This window comes from Urocampus carinirostris, chromosome 9, assembly GCF_059441175.1.
Source record: "Urocampus carinirostris isolate Australia breed hairy pipefish chromosome 9, RoL_Ucar_1.0, whole genome shotgun sequence".
NCBI classification, from domain to species: Eukaryota; Metazoa; Chordata; class Actinopteri; order Syngnathiformes; family Syngnathidae; genus Urocampus; species Urocampus carinirostris.
In genome coordinates, this window is record NC_142357.1 from 501,550 (window position 1) to 520,953 (window position 19,404).

Genomic DNA, 19,404 nt, shown 5'->3' on the forward strand with positions numbered 1-19,404 from the left:
CATATTATGTAATATTATTTTGTTGTTGAGTTATTGTTTTTGTTCTGTTTTTATTTTAATGTTTGAATAAAGTTTTCATTCATTCATTCATCCAAATGCCTGTCTTTTAGGATCGACACCATCCACCTCTGTACTGGAGAGGATTCAGAATCCGAGTTGACGCTAGAGATCCAGTGAAATATGTGGACAACTGAGAGTGCAACGCTTAAAAACATATTTGTATATATTTATAACAGTTGGCATTTACAGTGTATGTTGTTGTGTTCAGTTTCAGTCTCTACATCGTTATAATCCTGAATAATCCACGTCCATTTTCTCATTTTAAATTTTTTTGTACATTTTCTTAACACACTCTTATAGTAGATATTGCCAGATATTGAAAGTTTTGATTGTTCTGGAAAAAGGGCCAAAAGTATTCCCTCAAAATATTATTTCTGACTCGTTGATGGACCAAAAAAAAAAAAAACTCCAGACGGGCTGTATGATCCTTGGTCAATGAACGATTAAGCTACCCCTACCAAGCCTGTTTATAACCAATCCCAAATCCATTACTCATGAAACGGCTGGCCTGGAGCTACAACTTGGTGAAAACTGCTACTTTGTAGTACGATTGTATTTTAATCATTGCAGAGACTTGTCTGAAGTCGAGGTTCCCAGATGTTAGCGTGCAGCTAGCCAGCCGCTCTCTAAATCACTTTATTTTTCTTACTCTGAAAGGAGAAGCCATCGTATTTTTTTTACTTTTTTATAATGACTATAAAGACCATTTATTCAACTGCAATATTGTATTCTCGGTTTTCATTTGTAGATCTATAGTTATTTTGTTACGGTTGTCTTCTCTCAGTCGGTAAGGATGTCATCTCGAGATAAGTTAGACCCGTGGGGGCTTTTATATAAGTGTGAAATTACTTAGTGGGTTTTCATTTTTCAATGAGGGTTCTAGTCCCCGTTAACCGCAATACTCGAGGGATTATAGTACTTTGTATTGGGAAAATGTACTGGTAAAACGAGCTATTTGAGCATGATTCTAGAACGAATTAAGCTCGTATGAAGAGGTACCACTGTATCTACAGATGGGAGTTATAGAAGGCTGGTGCAGCATAGGTCTGTGACCCGAGCATGAATGGGGATAGAACATGGCTGGTAGTGAGGAAAGGCAGCTGGACCAGGCTGCCCGCAGAGGGGTGATGGTGGCCCGATGCATAGGCCGTGTGCATGGTGAGGTGTCCGCTGATTGGAGGTGATGTACTGATTGGACTGAGGTTGCCAAGGGCACCGCTTAGTCCTCCCCCAGTACCAACAGTACCACCTCCACTGGAGGGAGCTGAAGTGTCTGCACCAGGATTCTGTTTCTTCCACTTTGTCCGACGGTTCTGGAACCAAATCTTCACCTGTGTTTCTGTGAGGGAGAGTGACAGCGCCAGATTGAGCCGCTCACACACACTCAGGTACCTTGTGGACTTGAACTTGTTCTCCAGCGCAACTAACTGCTCATAGGTGAAAGCAGTACGAGCTCGGCGAGGTTTCCCTGACTTGGAATCAGACCCTGAACGTTTTTTCTTGGATTTTCCTTGCGAGCATTGGCTCCCGTTGGGCTGATCATTGGCGATCTGGCCTGAGGGGCCTTTTTTGGTGCTCTTTGTCTGTTTGGTCTGGTCCTGAAGGCTTTGCTGGTCAATATCTCTTTCCCTACCAAAGTGCAGTGCTGAACTGCTCTCCTCACTGCTGTAGGCACCATCTGCTGCCTCGGGCTCTGGGCTGCAATTTCTGTCCAGGTCATCTCTATCTGAACTTCTGCACCCGAGGTTTTCTGAAAGATATAACAATGAATATTACATATTTGTAGAAGGTAAGACACAAATGGTAATGTAGTAGAAGTAAATGTACAGTATATAAGTCGTGGGGCGTTAGGGCCTTCTCTGCTGGCCTTAAAATATATCAGAATCATGTCATGCAATTATATTTCGTCCATCAATACTTAAATTATTCCAAATAGTCTGTCAGCTTCTTTTCATTGCTTTGTTATGGTTGCACTGCTTACAGATGTCTGCTTTCATATTTAAGCATACAACTAATCAAGTTTCAGCCATTCTTTTTTGCTAGTCCCAAATCTACCTGAAAGCCTTCACAAAAAATTCTGATGACTGTGTACCAGTTACCCTGTTGATTTAGTCAATCAGATTCCGATTCAGCATCTGAACACTAGCTAGCTGGCTTTTCAAAATGTCACCGGTGTCACAAACTATGGCTAAGGGGAAATAATCTAACAAAGTGATTGTTATTGCAATCACTTATTGCTGTTAACTTGAAAAGATAACCTGCACAAGGAAATACAGTATATTTTATCGGTTTAAAGTCATGACTATTTGTATAGTTCCTAATCACAAGGAGTCTTAACGGGCTGCACTGACAACAGATAAGGGGCGGCAGTGGCTCAGGAGGTAGAGCGCTTGTCTTGGGATCAAGAGATCGCAGTTCGAATCCCGGCTCCTCCGTGTTACATGTCAAAGTGTCCTTGGGTAAGACACTGAACCCCTAATACCCCCAATAAGCAGGTTAGCGCCTCACATGGCTGCACGGCCGCTATTGGGAAATGTGAAGCACAATGTAAAGCGCTTTGGGAAGTCTGGACTTGAAAAGCGCAATATAAATGCAGATCATTTCATTTCATAATTGCAGACTAGTGTATAAGTACACCATCCCCTCATCTAAAACTTACATGAGAGCAAGGAAATACTCAAAAACTACAATATGAGGAAATTGAATAACCCTTGAGCAGGTAATCCGTCTTCCAGGATGACCAGGCTGCAATGTATGAAAATCAAACAATACACAGGTATTGTCTTCATGAAATATACTGTAGGTCATTCATAAGCTATAGATTATAAGTGTGTTTTAAGCCTAGATTTAAACAGTTTTACTGAGATTGCAGATCGAAACCGGGGCCCAAATGGAGAACGCTGTCGAACCTGCGGATCTCTTCTTGGCTCTTGGGATCACTAGTAGACAGGCATTTTGAAAATGAAGGCACTGGACCGTAACATAGGGGGAAATTAAATCTGAAAGATATGAGGGAGCAAGTCCATGCATGGTTTTGTATAATACCAACAGAACCTTAAGATCACATGTTAGGGTAACGGAGCAAATGCTGGTTAGCTAAAATTGGGGTAACGTGCTCAAACTTTCTTCTCCTAGTTAAAAGCCTAGTTCTGCCCCCTAAGATTCGATCTTTAACCTAGTGGAACTGTTTAAAAACAAAAGGTTGGACCCCTTCGAAGCAAGCAAGCCTTTGGCAAAGAGCAAAAGGTTTTGTCAGCCACTTTTACTTTTTTTTTTTTTTTCCCCCCACACGTGTGTTGTTTCCTACCTGGTATTAGCTATCACCTTGTCCATGGGTGTTTTGTCCAGGTGCTCATCTTTTGTCCCATCAGGCCATGTGTATTTAGTTCCTGGTTTTCTATTCATTTGCAGTTGTCTCATTGCCATAAAAGGTTTCTTTTTTTGACACTTTCTTAGATGTTTTTTTGGGAACAGTTGATTTGTTACATTAAAATTGGGTTTTGTTAACTTAACAATGTTATTTTCTGAGCAGGCAAGCCACATTTCCTGCTTCCCGCATATCGAGCCCACCTGAACTGTGACCACTTACATGGCATAGGCAACGCAAGAGGGTACATTACCTAAGCCCTTTGGTCCAACATAATACATTGAACGCTTAAAGATATGTAAGACTGATATCGAGCGGGGATTGCTCATTGGAATGGATGGAGGCCAGCGTTATACATGATTGGGGTAATGCTGGCAATAACCTCCAAGCATAGCGATTGGCTTCAGCAACTGCAAGGAACAACATACATGCAGTAATGAATTCAGCGCACAAAACATTTTCTGTACAGTGTATTTATTTGCAGTGTTTAGCTCAGTCTGCAAAATACTTTTAGAATAATCATGTAAAGGTTCAATCCAGCCAATAACCTCACATTTCGATTGAGAAAATACTGTTAGTCTTTAACATGAAATTTATGTCCTTCACTCATTGAGTTATAACCACAAATATTAATTACTGTAGTGACTTTTAAAAACTCAGTTCATGCATACAGTATATTGTAAACAAGTCAAACTCACCTAAGATGCTGATCTCAGCACAATAGGCTCTATTAGAATTATGCTGATCATGTTTTCAATCAGAGATGGCTATCTGCGACCTTTTCCATCACCTTGTACCTTTGTATTTGTCCTCAATGGACCTTAAATTATTAATATTGACAAATATAAGCTAATCCCCCAGGAATGCTTCAGATGTGTGTTCATTTGACGAATGAGCTGAACATTGATGTGTGGATGTTTGAATTCTGCATTTAGCATTGATGCAGCCTCATGTGTGCTAAATCTTATGCCATATTAGTCTGAAAAGTAATATTTTACCTTAAAGGGACAGTGTGTAATATTTAGTGCCTCCTAGTGGCACAAAAAACGTCATTCAGTCAAAAAAATGTTTTAACCAATTTTAATACAGTGGAACCTCGATTCTCGACCATAATCCGTTCCAGAACCCTGTTTGAAAACCGATTTGTTTGATCACCGAAATCATTTTTCCCATTAAAAATAATGTAAATCGTTTAAATCCGTTCCAACACCCTGAATGTTTCCCTTGAATGTTTAACGTAAACATAAAGCTAACCGAGGCTAATCGTACGTCCGCGTTATCGTAATCTTCCGTATGAAAGATTACATGAAAGTGTAAAAATAAAAAAATCAGGTCGTTTACAAGTCATTTAGCACCCGGATCTCCACAACAAGTGGTGAGCGGTTCATTGGAAAGGGGGCTCCGTTCCAACACCCTGAAAGTTGGGCACCGTTACAACACCCTGAATGTTTACCTCGAATGTTCAACGTAAACAAAGCTAACCCCGGCTAATCGTATGTTCGCGTTATCGTAATCTTCCGTACGAAAGATTACGCTAACATGAACGTGTAAAAATTTAAAAAAAGATAAAGAAAAGAATTATGAATAGGATTTCTTACCTTTGTGGTGGTCAGCAGAAGGCGCAGGTGGACGGTGGTGCTATTATTTCTTTCTTAAATGCAATAGTTGTACGCACTACTTTTCTTTTTTCACCATTAGCAACTTTGCTGCTTGCACTGACTTTTTTCAGAGGCATAATTAGAGGCTAAAACACACACCTATATTAAAAGCGTAACAGTCGGTCACGAAAAGAGCGATCTACACCCGTACGCCGCTCAGCATCGCATCCTAGCGTACGCACTCACGCATTACCGGCGTTTGAACTCAGATTTTTTGACCGAACAGCGAAGAATTTCTCAAAAATTTTGGTCGGACTCCGATTTGTTCGAACTGAGAGGCGTTTGAAAACCGAGGTTCCACTGTAATAGGAAATACATGAACTATCATACTAATGTTATTTTTTATAAACATAAGTCTGGCATCTTGCTGCTATGCTGTGCTCATTTTACACTGTTTTTTGTTCACAATACTTACATACAGTGCCATCTAGTAGTGAAATATTACACAAGGAACCATTAAGAAATGCATGTACAAAAATGTGGTCTTAACCTTTGATTACAAAAAAATCAAAGATATCATGCGGTCCAGTTGGTTAGCTTGTCTGGTGTTGAAGAACAGTAGGGTTCTCAGACTCAATTTACAGTACTTGGTTAAGCACAGGAGCTAAGATAGGGTGGCTCACATCAGGTTTTCCACAAGAAAAGCTCTGATAAAATATCTGACTTTTCTCAAATATTTTTTTCAACCCATAATTTATCTACCTACCTACCTACCTACCTACCTACCTACCTACCTACCTACCTACCTACCCACCCACCTACCAACAGTGGCTTGTGAAACTATTTGGCCCCCTTGAACTTTGTGACCTTTTGCCAGACTTCAAACATGGAGATACAAAACTGTAATTTCTTGTAAAGCATCAACAATAAGTGGGACACGATCATGAAGTGGAACACACTTTATTGGATATTTTAAACTTTTTTAACACATGAAAAAATAAAGTTGGTGTGCAAAATTATTCAGCTCCATTGTGTTAATACTTTGTAGTGCCACCTTTTGCTGCGATTACAGCTGCAAGTCGCTTGAGGTATGTCTCTATCAGTTTTGCACATCGAGAAAAGGAGATTTTTGCCCATTCCTCCTTGCAAAACAACTCGAGCTCAGTGAGGTTGGATAGAAAGCATTTGTGAACAGCAGTTTTCAGTTCTTTCCACAGATTCTCAATTGGATTGAGGTCTGGACTTTGACTTGGCCATTCTAACACCTTCATATGTTTTGGGTGGACCATTCCATTGTATCTTTTGCTTTATGTTTTGGATCATTGTCTTGCCAGAAGACAAATCTTCGTCCCAGTCTCAGGTCTTTTGCGCACTCCAAAGGTTTTCTTCCAGAATGGTCCTGTATTTGGCTCCATCCATTTTCCTATCAATTTTAACCATCTTCCCTGTCCTTGCTGAAGGAAAACAGGCCCAAACCATTTGATTTTGGTCTCATCTGACCAAAGCACCTTCTTCCACATGTTTGGTGTGTTTCCCAGGGGGCGTGTGGCAAACTTTAAACAACATTTTTAATGGATATCTTTAAGAAATTGCTTCCTTCTTGCCACTCTTTCATCAAGGCCAGATTTGTGCAGTATACGACTGATTGTTGTCCTATGTCCTCTAAATTATGGTCCCAAACTGAAAATCACTGCAATTGCTACTAGCATTGAGTAATTTAAGTTGGAACAAACAGAATTAGAAGGTTTTTATTTTCGCCCGATTTTTTATTTTTTTTTGGCGGGGGGGTGGGGGCAATTCATTTAATCCCAATCCGAAAACTAAACATTTCCATTTCCTTAGTTCTTATGATTTTATGTCTTGTTTTTATTTATTACTTTGCTTACAACTTTTTTAAATTGTACTTTTTTATTGTCTGTACAGTGTCCTTGGGTGGCCTGAAAGGCGCTTTTAAATCAAATGCATTATTATTGTTATTATTCATTATTGTACTGTATGTTGTAAATGTTTGACTTCTTCCAGAGGTCAATCCATGTTTGCGCACACATGCGCATGATAATCACGCATACAAATGGGTCTCTGGTTGCATTGAAGCACATTTATTTTCTGCTCTGATTTGAATACAGTGAAATTGAGTAAAACTATGTTGGGAATTTTATTGGCTGACCAATAAGTCAATCCTATTTGAATTGGTCATCATTGGCTAAAGATTTTTGGAGACTAAGTACTGTAGATTATGTAGTTTTTATTCAATGCAGGCCCTTATACGTTGTCATATTAACTAAGAGCCATGAAAAAAGCTTGCATTTGTCTGAGAGTGGTGTCAATCAAAAGGTCAAAGGCTAATGGCCATATTGGAAATCATCTGACGAATGTGTTTATTTTCAAACGCAAATTATGGAGTGAAACAAACTGATTACAAGGATCGTCAAACCATGCAGGATTGCCTTTAGGTGGATTTTTAAACCTGTCGGCATTATCGTGTGTTTTGGAGTAAATAATTTACACCGTTGGATTCACTGTACGGTCCTAGATGTTGCGAGTATTTCAGTTACCTGGGGACATAGTGAAGACACGACGTTTTTATCAGCAGTTTGCCGGTCTGGCAGCGGGCCTGTCAAGGCTTCAATTCAACACCAGTAGCAAGTCTCACCCCCAGCATGTCTTTCAGCATTTCAATTCATATCAAATACATTGCAAATTTATTGAAAAAAAAGGAAAAGTGAATTCATAAATGCAGATTATTTGTTGAAACCAGTTATGTGTACGTGGTGCCATAGGCCAAACCAGAAAGTAGCTCCCCAAACCATATTGCATCCAACGCAAATGTTATTTTGTGCGCTGTATCGCATCACCCTCTGTCTTGTTCTTTCAATGGGATCGGCCGGCCGAGTACACTGGCTTTTGAATGCTGCGGTTAAAACGCAGTGCAGAATGACCTCGCACTTTGCAAGCTAATAGCTATTACCCGCACGCATTGTAAATGTGGCCGGATTTGCGAGTGAATTGTTACCAATTTGAAGCCCTGCCTATCTTATTACATTTTTATCCCGGAGTGATTTACCTAATCTCATGCAAACAATGTTCACTACGTTCTTATCAAAGATTTTTCTTTTTTTTTTAATAGAATATAGAATATACCTTTTTTGTAACAATGACAATAAAGGTATATTCTATATTCTATAAAAAAGACAATTCTAATTACTGCATCCATATCAAGCTTCTGTGGGGTGCACTAAAAAATACATTTTCATTTTAGGACGAGTCCCTTGAAATGGGTTAGGGTTAGGGTTGGTGATGTTACACACGGCGCGAAAATAACTGAAGGCTGTACGACAATTGCTCTGTAACTGTGTCATCTTAAGATTTGGTGAGGTTCCCTTGCCTCATATAAGATAACCAGATTTAGTAGTTTGTGATTTTTTTCATCTGGGACCAAAGATTCAGGATGTGTTAACATAATTCAGGAAGAAATACGCAGTATCCCAGGTGACATTTGCAACGGTCTATAAGGAATCTCTTCAACATATATAAAAAATGCATTTTTACAGTGGACGCCATTTACTGGACTTTTTTTTTTTTTTACGTTGGATTGGAATTGTTTTTTGTGGTCATCCCGTACATGTTGCCACAATACACAAAGAAAGGATGATCATAACTCTTCAATGCCTTCAGAGAGCACGCATTTTAAGTGACTAGAATTTCTGGACATGAGTATTATAACACTTTTATCAAGGGTGTCGAACATTATGATCCACCACAGGCCAGAATTGACCATCTGAAAAAAACAATCTAGTCTATGATGACTCAAAACGTATTGTTTATTCCCTAAAATAAACATTTGTAGATACTTTTGGCCCCTGGAGGATGCACAAAAAAACTAAATGTTATACACATTTAGTGTACAGACTCAGAGACAGTTTCTTCCCCACAGCCATTACCACCCTAAACAGACACCGCACAAAAAACTGAAAACTCTTGCAAAAAACTACCTCACACGAATGTAAAATGGTACTCACGTACATGCTGACTGCACTGTTTGTTCACTGCTCAAAACAGACACCGCACAAAAAAACTGAAAACTTGTGCCAACACTACCTCATACAATATAATGGTACTCATGTCTATGTTCTTGCACATGTCGACTGCACTACGTTACTGCTCACCTTGCACAATGTCTGACCATTTCTTTTTCTGCACTATGATGTCTATGTTTGCACCAATGCATATGCTGACTATGTTTTTTGCACTATGATGACTTTTGCACCAAATGCAATATTGCACAACCCTTACGATACCAACGATATTACGATAACACTGTATGTAACATCCCACATGCCGACATTTCTTGTGTAAATACCATGTAAATTATAACTGTAGCCTTATCCCCCTTGTTTTATAACCTTATCTTCTCTGTTCCTTTATCTTCTTGGCTCATACCTCACTGTGAATGTGTAAAACTGGAGTGTCATGCCCAATTTCGTTGTCACAATATGTTAACCTATTTTGTAACAATGACAATAAAGGTATATTCTATTCTATTCTATTCTATTTTCAAATATGACGTATTAATTGCAAAAACTTGCCGTCATACTTGTTTTGGGACTTGAAAAATAATACATTAGTATTTTCTCAAGCAGGATCAATGAGTTGCAGGAGCTAGATTTATGGCTTTGAATGCTACATCTAACTAGAATCGCTTTAGATCCTCCTCTGTACTGAGGAGAAGCTGAAAGAAATCTCCAAATTGAGAAAGAAAAAAATTTATTATGATGTCAATTGTTGTGGAAATGTTTAGAATCATATTTGCGACATGCAAAAAGCTAACCTTGATCAACCACAAAATAAAACAAAACATTTTGTAGCAATAAATGTCATGGTCAATATAAATTGAAAATAATCTCAAACGTTATTAAACATTTGGCAGGGAGCACTAAGTATAGAAATAAATAAAAATATATCTAAAAATGCTATAATAATTGACTAAAAAAATACTGTACGCATGATGTATGTGTCTAACACAAAACCATGACTGCATTCAATATGTTGTATTTTTTCTGTGATTCTATGTAATTGGGAGTCTTGACTGTGTAGAATAAGAGCAGATGTTTCAAGTTGTTTCTTCTTTCTGTTCCCTTTCATTTTTTCTTTTAATAAGTGAAATAAATAACCCAAAAGTGAACGACTATCATTTAGGTACTCCTTTTAGTGCTATTTTTAAAATGTTATTTTCCAAAATATTTGACCCATGTGTTGTCATTTGGGAAATATGTCGCATACTTCTGAAAAAAAAGTGTCACATCTATTTCATTCATACAGTGTTATTATCTTCGTTTTATTGTCACAATGTTATTTTGAACAAAAACCGAAACGGGCTATTTTGTTATAAAATAAGACATACTCAGAGTCGCCTACTTATTTAGAGCGAAATGGTTACATCTATTAAATATTGAATTTTTTTTTGCACGAATCAAAAATTAGAAAGTGAACCAGTGAAATATTCGTAAGTACATGCTATCTCGACAAGCATAATTTACTTTGACATTTTTAGACTTTTAGTAGTCAACTCGTCAATATGTGAAAAGAGTAGAACTGCCCCCGTGCAGTTAGATTACTGTTTTAATTAAGATCAACGAACTTCGCCTCAGTGGAAAATATTTTTAACAAATACAACGATTTTATATAACACTGGAAAGTTTGAACCTATATCGGTTCTAAAAGTTAATCCTAAAGGGGAATTTGACATTTGTTCCGCTTTGCGCGCAAACAAGCTGACGCTCACACCCAAACGCATCCACGCACTAGAATGTGCATGCGTTTATTTATTTATTTAGTTATTTATCCATGTATTTATTTCAAAATATGATTGTTAATGAAGCCTTGATGACACAAACTAGTTGGAAACAGCAGGGCATGCTCAACACGCCCGATTGCGCACGCCGACCGGTAAAACCGCAGTGGTGAACAACGGCTGTGGCAATTGAAAATTGTTGTGCAATTAAGCAATAAAAAAAATTCTAACCAAATATTTTTTTCTAAACATAAAACAACTTGCCCCTTCCTTATTGTATTTAATGCAGTTTTTGACTTCATTGAGATACTTTAAATGTAAAAGTCAAATGTAAATCTTCTGTAAAGAATACAAATAATAATGTGACACCAGAGTGGGGGGTCCCATTAAAAGTTTTGGAATAACAAAAGATTAAATGTGGAAATACAAATTTGTAAAATGGTATGAACTTATTAATCACGGTATTTTCCCTTTGAAGTCCCTTTTGATAAAAAGTAAAACCCTATAGCATTAAAGAGAATAATAGCCTAACGGTTTGTAACGTGTTGAAATCTCTATGAGAACAACAATTTTATGAGTACTTTGAGGGCCTTTCAATTAAATATTTAATGTATATTGTCTGAAGTGCTCGGTTTCTTATTTAGAACAATTATATTAGCGCTGCCCGTAATCGAAAGCACGTTCAATATACTTTTAAAAAGGCATTAGTGGTTAATTAAATAAATTACATTGAATAAGTTAAGAATATGTTGACAAAGATCTTGAAAAGTAATGCTAATTAGTGCATTCTCACACAGCAAAAACCTATAATGTAACTGTTTTGAACGTATCCTTTATCTTACTGGGTAAAGACAATCAAAATGTACAATATTCATAATAATGTAATAATATAAATTGAGGGATGAAAAAAACATCTTACTGCTGTGGTAATCCTGCGCGCAGTGAAAGTCGTCATTGGGCTCCGGGCCCTCTCGGCCTTCTCCGTTAGGCCCCCGTAAAATGCTTCCGTCGTTCGTGTGCATGTCGGTCTGCTGGATTTGCAATTTCCGACTGCTGGTGAATTTGTTGGGGTCTAGAATGTCCAAAACCGAGAATGAGGTAGTCCGATGACCAGTGGGACCCTGTCAAAGCACAACCCCCAATCCTTCAATCGACAGAATGCACCGCCAAAGTGAACATTTACTTGTTTGTAACTACATATGAAGTCGGAGAGCTTGTCCGTCAAAGTGCAATAGTAAAAATGTCATTTTAAGAACAAATTAACTTAATCAAAATAGTATTTTCTAAACATTTTTTCAAACACAGGATTTGATTAACACTGTCATTTACTTAAATGGTTGGATTAATGTGAAAAGATAAGCTCCGGGTCCCTTCCAACCTTCTTCCTTAAATTGTCTATTGAAATTTTGATTTTGAATTCATTGTAATCTTGTATTTGACAATCAATTAATCATTCATTTTTTCATCTGAATACGGCAACGTTTTATTATATTTTTAATTAGTATTGTGTGTTTTCCCCGTTGTTGTCACGATCTTTATGATTACTGTAGTATATTTATATTTTGGGAGTGTGTATACGTGTGCGTGTGGGCTTTTGATATGATTTTGAAACACTTGGTCCGAACGGGATATTTAAATTCTAGTACAATAATTTTCACAGGGTTATCTGTTTTATGTACGCGTTTAATGTAAAATATTACACAAATAATTTAAAATATAATATATAAAAAAAAAAATAAAGGACAACCTGGACTTAGGGACAAGGAAGAGGCTGAACAATTTGTGTAAATGTTCCGATTCTCACGTTAACCCTTGTGTTGTCCTCATTATATCTTTGTACTTTTTTATACAGCTTACATGGAAATGCGATCAAAAACAACATTACATTTTTTTCGACTGTTGGGACCAATCTTGGAGTCATAACATTCAAAGTTAAATAAAATATGCTTTAGGTTTTTTTCCACTGTTTTTCCCCCCAGCACACAGTGGCGGGCCATTTTGACCTGGAGGACAACGGGAGGGTTAGGAGCACACAACATTCACCCATTTCTTCATAAATTAAAAAAATCGAATCCTAATCAGAATTGAGCACCAAGACAAATTATATGAGTGGCTATGACATGAAACTTCCAATGAAGTAAGCTGTAATTAGAGATAATAATGTAATTTATTCCGACGTTTACTACATAAACCATGATATTACAAAATAATTAATTTGGACTTGGTGTTCAATGAGAGGGATTAAGCAACATTTGTGCTTGCATGATTTATACGTTCCGATTATGTATTTAAGAAACGCATTAACATTTGACTGTTTCTTCTGATATAAAAAAAAAACATAATTAAATTTGAACACTCCGACAAATAATGTGTCATGTGTTGACATCAAACCTTTACTGACGTATAAGGGAACAATAATGTAATCTCGACATGAGATGAATCTCAATAATGACGCGTGTCATCAAATATATAGTACGTATCTTCACAAAATGAGCAATAATATGCCCGGCAACCTGCTGGCAACCAGTTAAGGTAGTCTCCCGCCCACTGCCCGAAGATAGCTAGCATGGGCTCCAGCACCCCCTAAACCCACTGAGGATAAGCAGTGCAGATAATGGATAGATAATAATACTAATAATAATTATAATTATAATAATAATAATATTGTTATTATTTTTTATTTTGTTTTAAATTTGGGTTGATTTTTGTGATTCGTAATTGGAAATGTAAAACAATAATTCAGTCCAATTATGACCAGAATGTTGTTATAATTCTATGAGATAAATAGATTTGGTGAAATCCACTCCATCGCACTTCATCGCACTCCATCGCACAGCTGGAGCAAATCCTGTACCTGCTGTGGGAGGACGAGTCCCGGGTTCGTCGGGGCGGGTTCCGAGTTGTGTACATGACTGTCTCTGATCCCCGGCATTAGGCTGCAGAACATCCTTTTTGCTTGGTTCTGTGGGTCCAAATGATCCGGACTGACCGCAGGTTGGACTCCTTCTTCGTTAAAAGTAGCTTCTTCTCTAGTAAACGTAGCCTGAAATCCTGCAATGGGGCAAGTGGCGGTTTCCCTTCGATTCATACGAGTTTGGACCGCGTCCCCGTGTAGTGCTATGTCCCGGTTCATGACTTTATTCTTTACCGACCATTAGTTGAAATCCAGATTAAAGAGCAAATGATAAAATCAAACTAAGGCGTATTTTTAAATCAACCTAATGTTATTTACATAAAATTGGCGTATCCATCACGATGTATAAAAGTGGTGGCTGATTCCGGGCAATATCCAGAGTTTGCACAGTTTTCCATAGAATTAAATCGGGGATCTTGCATCAATGGATAAGCGTGCGAGGTTTTGTTGTCACTTCTTCAGCAAATGCAGTCATCCTCAATCGCTCATAAACGCACTATTTCATCAAATAATCTAATCTGGTTTTGTTTGAAGAGACATCAAACTCGGGTTTGTTCACAGTGACTCTGAACTCTGTGTGATCACCCTGTCGCTGTCTTCTGTTTGCTCTAGGTGTCTGACATTTGAGGGAGGGGCTCAGCCCGCCTACCGAGTGAGTTCCTACGCCACCTTTCGGTTTAAACATAGGTGGGCTGTAAGGGCCTGCAAGGCCTTTATAATGGCCAAATAATATCCAAATCCAGGGTACGTACGGGTGCTTGAATTTTAATTTTGTTTTTTTCAAGGTCCGGAAAATGCTTGAATTTTGGGTTATATGCTTAAAATGCTTGAAATTATTACCTTTGCCGTGTTCCTCGCACCTGCCTTGATATACCCCGCTTTTAAATGAAGAAGAAAAGTGTGGAAGTGACTCCAGTCCTCATTAACGTGTTGTCATGTGAAGCATTACTGCCCCCTTCTGTCGCATCCAAGTGGACAAGTTTATAAGACTAATCATTGGAAATCGTTCTCTTTTTCAAGGAGCGTCTCTTTCGGCTCGGCTCACTAGAAGAGCTCTTTTAGATACCAATTGGCTCCTCAGATTTGTTTTGATGATATATTATCAATAATCATAAAAACATTATGCATCAAACTATTTAATGATTAGTAATTTCGTGTGTTCTGCAAGGGATCTCTGCAAAACACACAAAATATAAATTAAAATATCCACAGATCTACCAACAAATCTGTTGAATAAAAAACAATTTTAGATCTTTACAGACTGAACAAATTCAGAGCCAAACAACACGACAAAACCCTGAAAATGCAAAAAAATGAAATATATACTGTCCTTAATATATACTGTACTAATCCTTAACAATCGATTCAGGTTGAATTTGTGATTGACATCTTTTTGGGCCAATTGAGGGCTTTTTTTAACTGTTCACAGCCCCCATTAGCCTATACGGGGCCTGTATTGTTAAAAAAGACCGGCCTTCTTAACCGTTGAATAACTTTATCAAATGATGACTGACACATTGGGTAGCCAATGAAATTCTGATAATATAGACATGAAGATGTCATTCTTGTATTCAAATTAAACCCTGGACAAGTGTGCGTAAGGTCACTAGTGCTTCATTTTTATGCACCATTTTACACAAACTTTGATTGACTTCTGGACAGTGAATTCAAACGTTTAAAACTCTTTCACAATGTCTAAAAAAATGGCCAAAGTAAAATACACGTGTACAAAGATCTCATTGTTGAAAACTGCTTGTCTCCAAATGGCCTCATTTAGAAACGCCTAGACCTACCTTTGGAAAAATGTTTAAAATCCAATGTATAGTTTTTCAGATCGTGATCAAATTTCCCAAGGTGCCAGGTAAGGCTTCAAAAATATTGTCTCACCTGTTTTCCAGCTTAAATGCCCATGCTACACTCATATGCCGGCATTTAAATGCAAAAAATAAATCAGTCGAAATTAAAAACATTCTAGTTTTGTGTGTTCTAATTCAGATTACTCAATGTTAGTAGCACATGCAGTGATTATCTTAGTTTGGGACAAAACTTCAGCTTGTTAACTTTCAAAAGAAACCAAAAGGGTACATATTCTCCAGATGGTTCAAGAACAGCATTCAGTTAACTTGGCATGCGTCTTTGATTGGGATTTAAGGAGAATTTTACAGGAACGTTAAGGGGTCAAAATGTTATCTCCTCAGTACTTTAAATAAATGATCAAATTAAATAAAACTTTTTACAAATATATTTAGTCCAATTTAGACACAGATCTTCTACAAAATGGGCAAAAAACATATAAATTGAAATAAGTTAAACAAAAAGCAAAAGATGAGCAGTCGCTACAATTGAAAGATTGAATTCACCCTGCTTCAAAGCACTCAATATCAACAAAATGAGTCCATATCAACAAAAGCCAAAAAAGTGGGAAATTTGCGTAATGTTCTGGACTTGAGAATGCCCATCCAATCAACATAATTACGTATGGTGAGAACATTATTTTATCAATACATTGCCTTGGATGTTTTAATCACATTCAAACTTAATGTTATTAGATTTCATTATGGTACATGGTAATTAGTACGTTTGGAAACGGTCCAAAAGGGGACGCAGTCATTCCATCCATAATCCATTCATAAATAGGTTCTGAAGTCAATTTTGTGCTGGGCTTATTTGCTCTACAGTCTCCCCTTTTGCTGAAGGAGGCAGCTCTTCAGGTTGCCTGTAACAGTCCAGCACAGAGAGTCTGCTTGGGGTGTCTCTCCTATGTACCACTTGCAACCCCCCCGCAAGGAAATCCTCTGGGGGGTGCATCTCTGGGTGCAGCTTGCAGTACTCCTCCAAGAATGTCTGTCAGGGAGGTCTTTTTGGGGTGCCATTCCTAGGCACAGCTTTCAGGAATCCACCATTAAAGTCTCACAGAGAAGTGTTTTTGGTTGCTCTTCTTTGTTACCGCTTGGAGGCACTCGTTGGGTAAGCCCGTTAAGTTGCTTTTCTTTGTCACAGCTTGTAGGCATTCATCTGGGCAGGAGCGGTGTACCTTGTGGTGACAAACAACAGGCTCCTGGTTCTTCCCACCCCCTTTTTATTGCCAACAGGGTCACTACTGGGAGGTGTGTTATAGGACTCTTGAGGGCAAGGTTCAGCGCGAAGGTGTGGTAAAGATGGGAGTAGGGAATCAGAAAAGGAAACGATTAAGCCGACACATTCTACACTAAGCAAACTAATGCAACCCGAAAAAAACTAAGGGTTATGGAGAAACAAGGAGATTACTCTGAGCAAGTTGTTTTCCAAGCCAACAAAGATCTCTGTTGACTACCAGGCGTGACCTTTGGAGGGTGGGAGATGTTGGCAGTTAGGAGGTTCTCAGTAGCGAGGTCCCTCATATTTAAATTCAAATTCAAATTCGTTTGGGCCTTTGGGATCCCGGCGGAATTGCGAGTGAGGTAGGAACGATGTCTTTGTATCAGCGGTCTCAATGTCCGGGTTCGCTGAAACAGCCCCATTCCGAGGGTCAGGCCATACCCGAGGGTAATCAGAACAATGAGGACAGCGTCGACAGATGACCAAGAATGGTACAAAGGTGGTCTAGGGCCCAGGAGGGCGGCCCGGATAGTTTTTAATGTGTTGTCCATGGTAGTGATGTCAATAGCTTGGCTTCCCTTTAATTGAATCAAATAGGATGTTTCGGGGTCAAACTGAATTTGGTCATCATTCAATAATTCGGATATTTCTATTTCGTATGCGCAAGTGTCAGTGGGTACTGGATACAACACTAGGTCATCAAAGTGTAAATCGCGCCACTATGCACACTAATCCACAAAATCTAGTTCAATTGTTTAATTTGGGTAGTCATAAGACCGCAAGAGGGAAACATGACATGTAAAATAACAATGCTAAATTATTATACCAATCACACGACCAGCCCCGACTCTAACAAACATAAATTAATGGGCTTAGCTTCTCTTAATCTCTAATTATGTCCATCATCAGACCTGGCTAACACCACGTTGTTGTAGCTACGCTCTGTGGTTTGGATTAGACGGTTCAAACTGGCACCAAACCAAACACGCTTTAATGTACATTGCCATGTCTTTTTGTATGTGCAGCCATTAGGCCACTGGCTGGAGTGCTGCGACAGTAGCTCTGAGCCCTTGGCGTATAGTGTATCGTGGGCATATATGTTAACAATACCCCACTTTGGCTGTTCGGCACCACCCACCGCAGGGTAGGCCGCGCCAGAGAGTTATAAACGAGAAGGCCCTCTAACAGACGCAGCCTATGCTTGACACTGACAAGGTGTTGCACATCATCGTCGACTGGTCCTGTAGCAGATGTGATGGGGTGAGAAATCGGATCTGACACAACCTTTGCGAGTAATGCTGGGTCACCTGCCTGTTGGCTTTTCAAGTCAGCTGTTTATATCTTCCGAATGCACGCAACATGGGCTGTCTGGGACAGTCTCAACTCATCAAGGGTAGCCAAAGCTCCCATTCTCAATGTGGTCGGCGGCACGTGAGAATGAGAAAGTTCGGGTAGGCATAGTTTGCCTAAGTCTCTCGAGTGCACAGTGGGGACCCAAGGGGCAATTCCTCTTGATGTTGTAACCCACTGACAGCTAAGTGTAAGTGAGGTCTTAAGGAACCTGGTTTGGGTCTCAGGTTCTTGTGGTTGGGTGACCGGGTTGTTTCCCAGATCCAGACCTCGGGAAAGAGACCCACTAGGGTGTGCTTCGGGGAAAGGCCCCTGAAACTCGGCATTGAGCATCTGGACATGTTCCAGTTCCCCTTTTGCACGTGCGGGTTCCCCCATTTTTCTTGCTGCTTTTCTGTGAGCCGGAAAACCTCTGATCCCATGCGTACCAATTGAGCATGTTTTGTGTGAAGATCCTCGAGGTCAGCATAGCGTTGAGCCTTCAAAATTTCATTTTGATGTCGGATACGCTTTGGTTCTGAGAGTACAGTAGGCAACTGTACCTTGGTTTGGTGGAGCTCAACCTCCATTGAGTGTAGCTCTTCATTAAGGGCCACTCAGCCAATTAGGCGTTTTCCAACTTAAATTTGTTAATTTATGCAGAAGCGTCTCTTAAGAGTTTCGCTTGGGTCTGCTTCTCACGTTCAGCTGAGGTGAGGACTTCACACAAATTGTCGGAGTCACCGTCTTCAAAGGCAGCAAGTGCTAAGCGGGCTTTTTCACCCTCTTCTTCACGAGTTGTCTTTGCATCTCGTCTAACCGCGCGCAAAGTTTTTCATTGGAAGTTATAAGAGCAAGAAGCCTACGTTTCATACAGGCTTCCTCATCTGCACTCAATTTTAAATAGGCAATGAGGTTGAAGTTTAGCCTTCCAAGTATTTTTATTAGTGATTTAACTTTTAAGGGTTCGTTCGTTGCCTCGCTCACCAACTGTGTGATATTGTGATTTTAGGAGTCTGTGTCGGCTCCCTCAATTGTTTTGGCATAGTCCGGAAACATTTTATGGGGTATCTGTTGGACTAGTTGAGAACGTTTTTCCAAATTCTCAGCCTGTGGAGATAATCCCCTTGAATCGCACAAAAAATAAACACAAACCCTTTAAATGAATAATCAAACAAAAAGAAATAAAATAAATGAAAAGGGGAAAAATTAAAGTGAATACAATAATATTAACAAAATAAAAGAAAATAATAAATATTAAATTAGA

The 19,404-nt window shown here is 38.9% G+C and overlaps 1 protein-coding gene across 2 annotated transcripts; it reads right to left on the reverse strand.

The window, feature by feature from the left end:
• Positions 1-567: 567 nt before the first annotated feature.
• Positions 568-15,940, reverse strand: nkx1-2b (NK1 homeobox 2b). Of its 2 annotated transcripts, XM_088344348.1 has the most exons (4): positions 15,932-15,940; positions 13,671-13,958; positions 11,736-11,937; positions 568-1,810 (listed from the first exon to the last, which is right to left on the reverse strand). In XM_088344348.1, exons 2-4 carry the CDS (start codon positions 13,947-13,949, stop codon positions 1,068-1,070), a joined length of 1,224 nt encoding a protein of 407 aa, XP_088200474.1. In that variant the 5' UTR covers positions 13,950-13,958; positions 15,932-15,940; the 3' UTR covers positions 568-1,067. The 2 variants fall into 2 exon arrangements, with proteins under 2 accessions (XP_088200474.1, XP_088200473.1); XM_088344347.1 differs by lacking the exon at positions 15,932-15,940 and having other exon boundaries at positions 13,671-14,258.
• Between the last annotated feature and the right edge of the window lie 3,464 nt (positions 15,941-19,404).

Coding starts and splice junctions, on each gene's coding strand:
- nkx1-2b (XM_088344348.1), bottom strand. CDS start 13,949: ATGAACCGGGACATAGCACTACACGGGGACGCGGTCCAAACTCGTATG. Junction 11,938..13,670: donor GACTCGTCCTCCCACAGCAG/GTACAGGATTTG, acceptor GTGCTTTGACAG/GGTCCCACTGGTCATCGGAC. Junction 1,811..11,735: donor CGCGCAGGATTACCACAGCA/GTAAGATGTTTT, acceptor TATATCTTTCAG/AAAACCTCGGGTGCAGAAGT.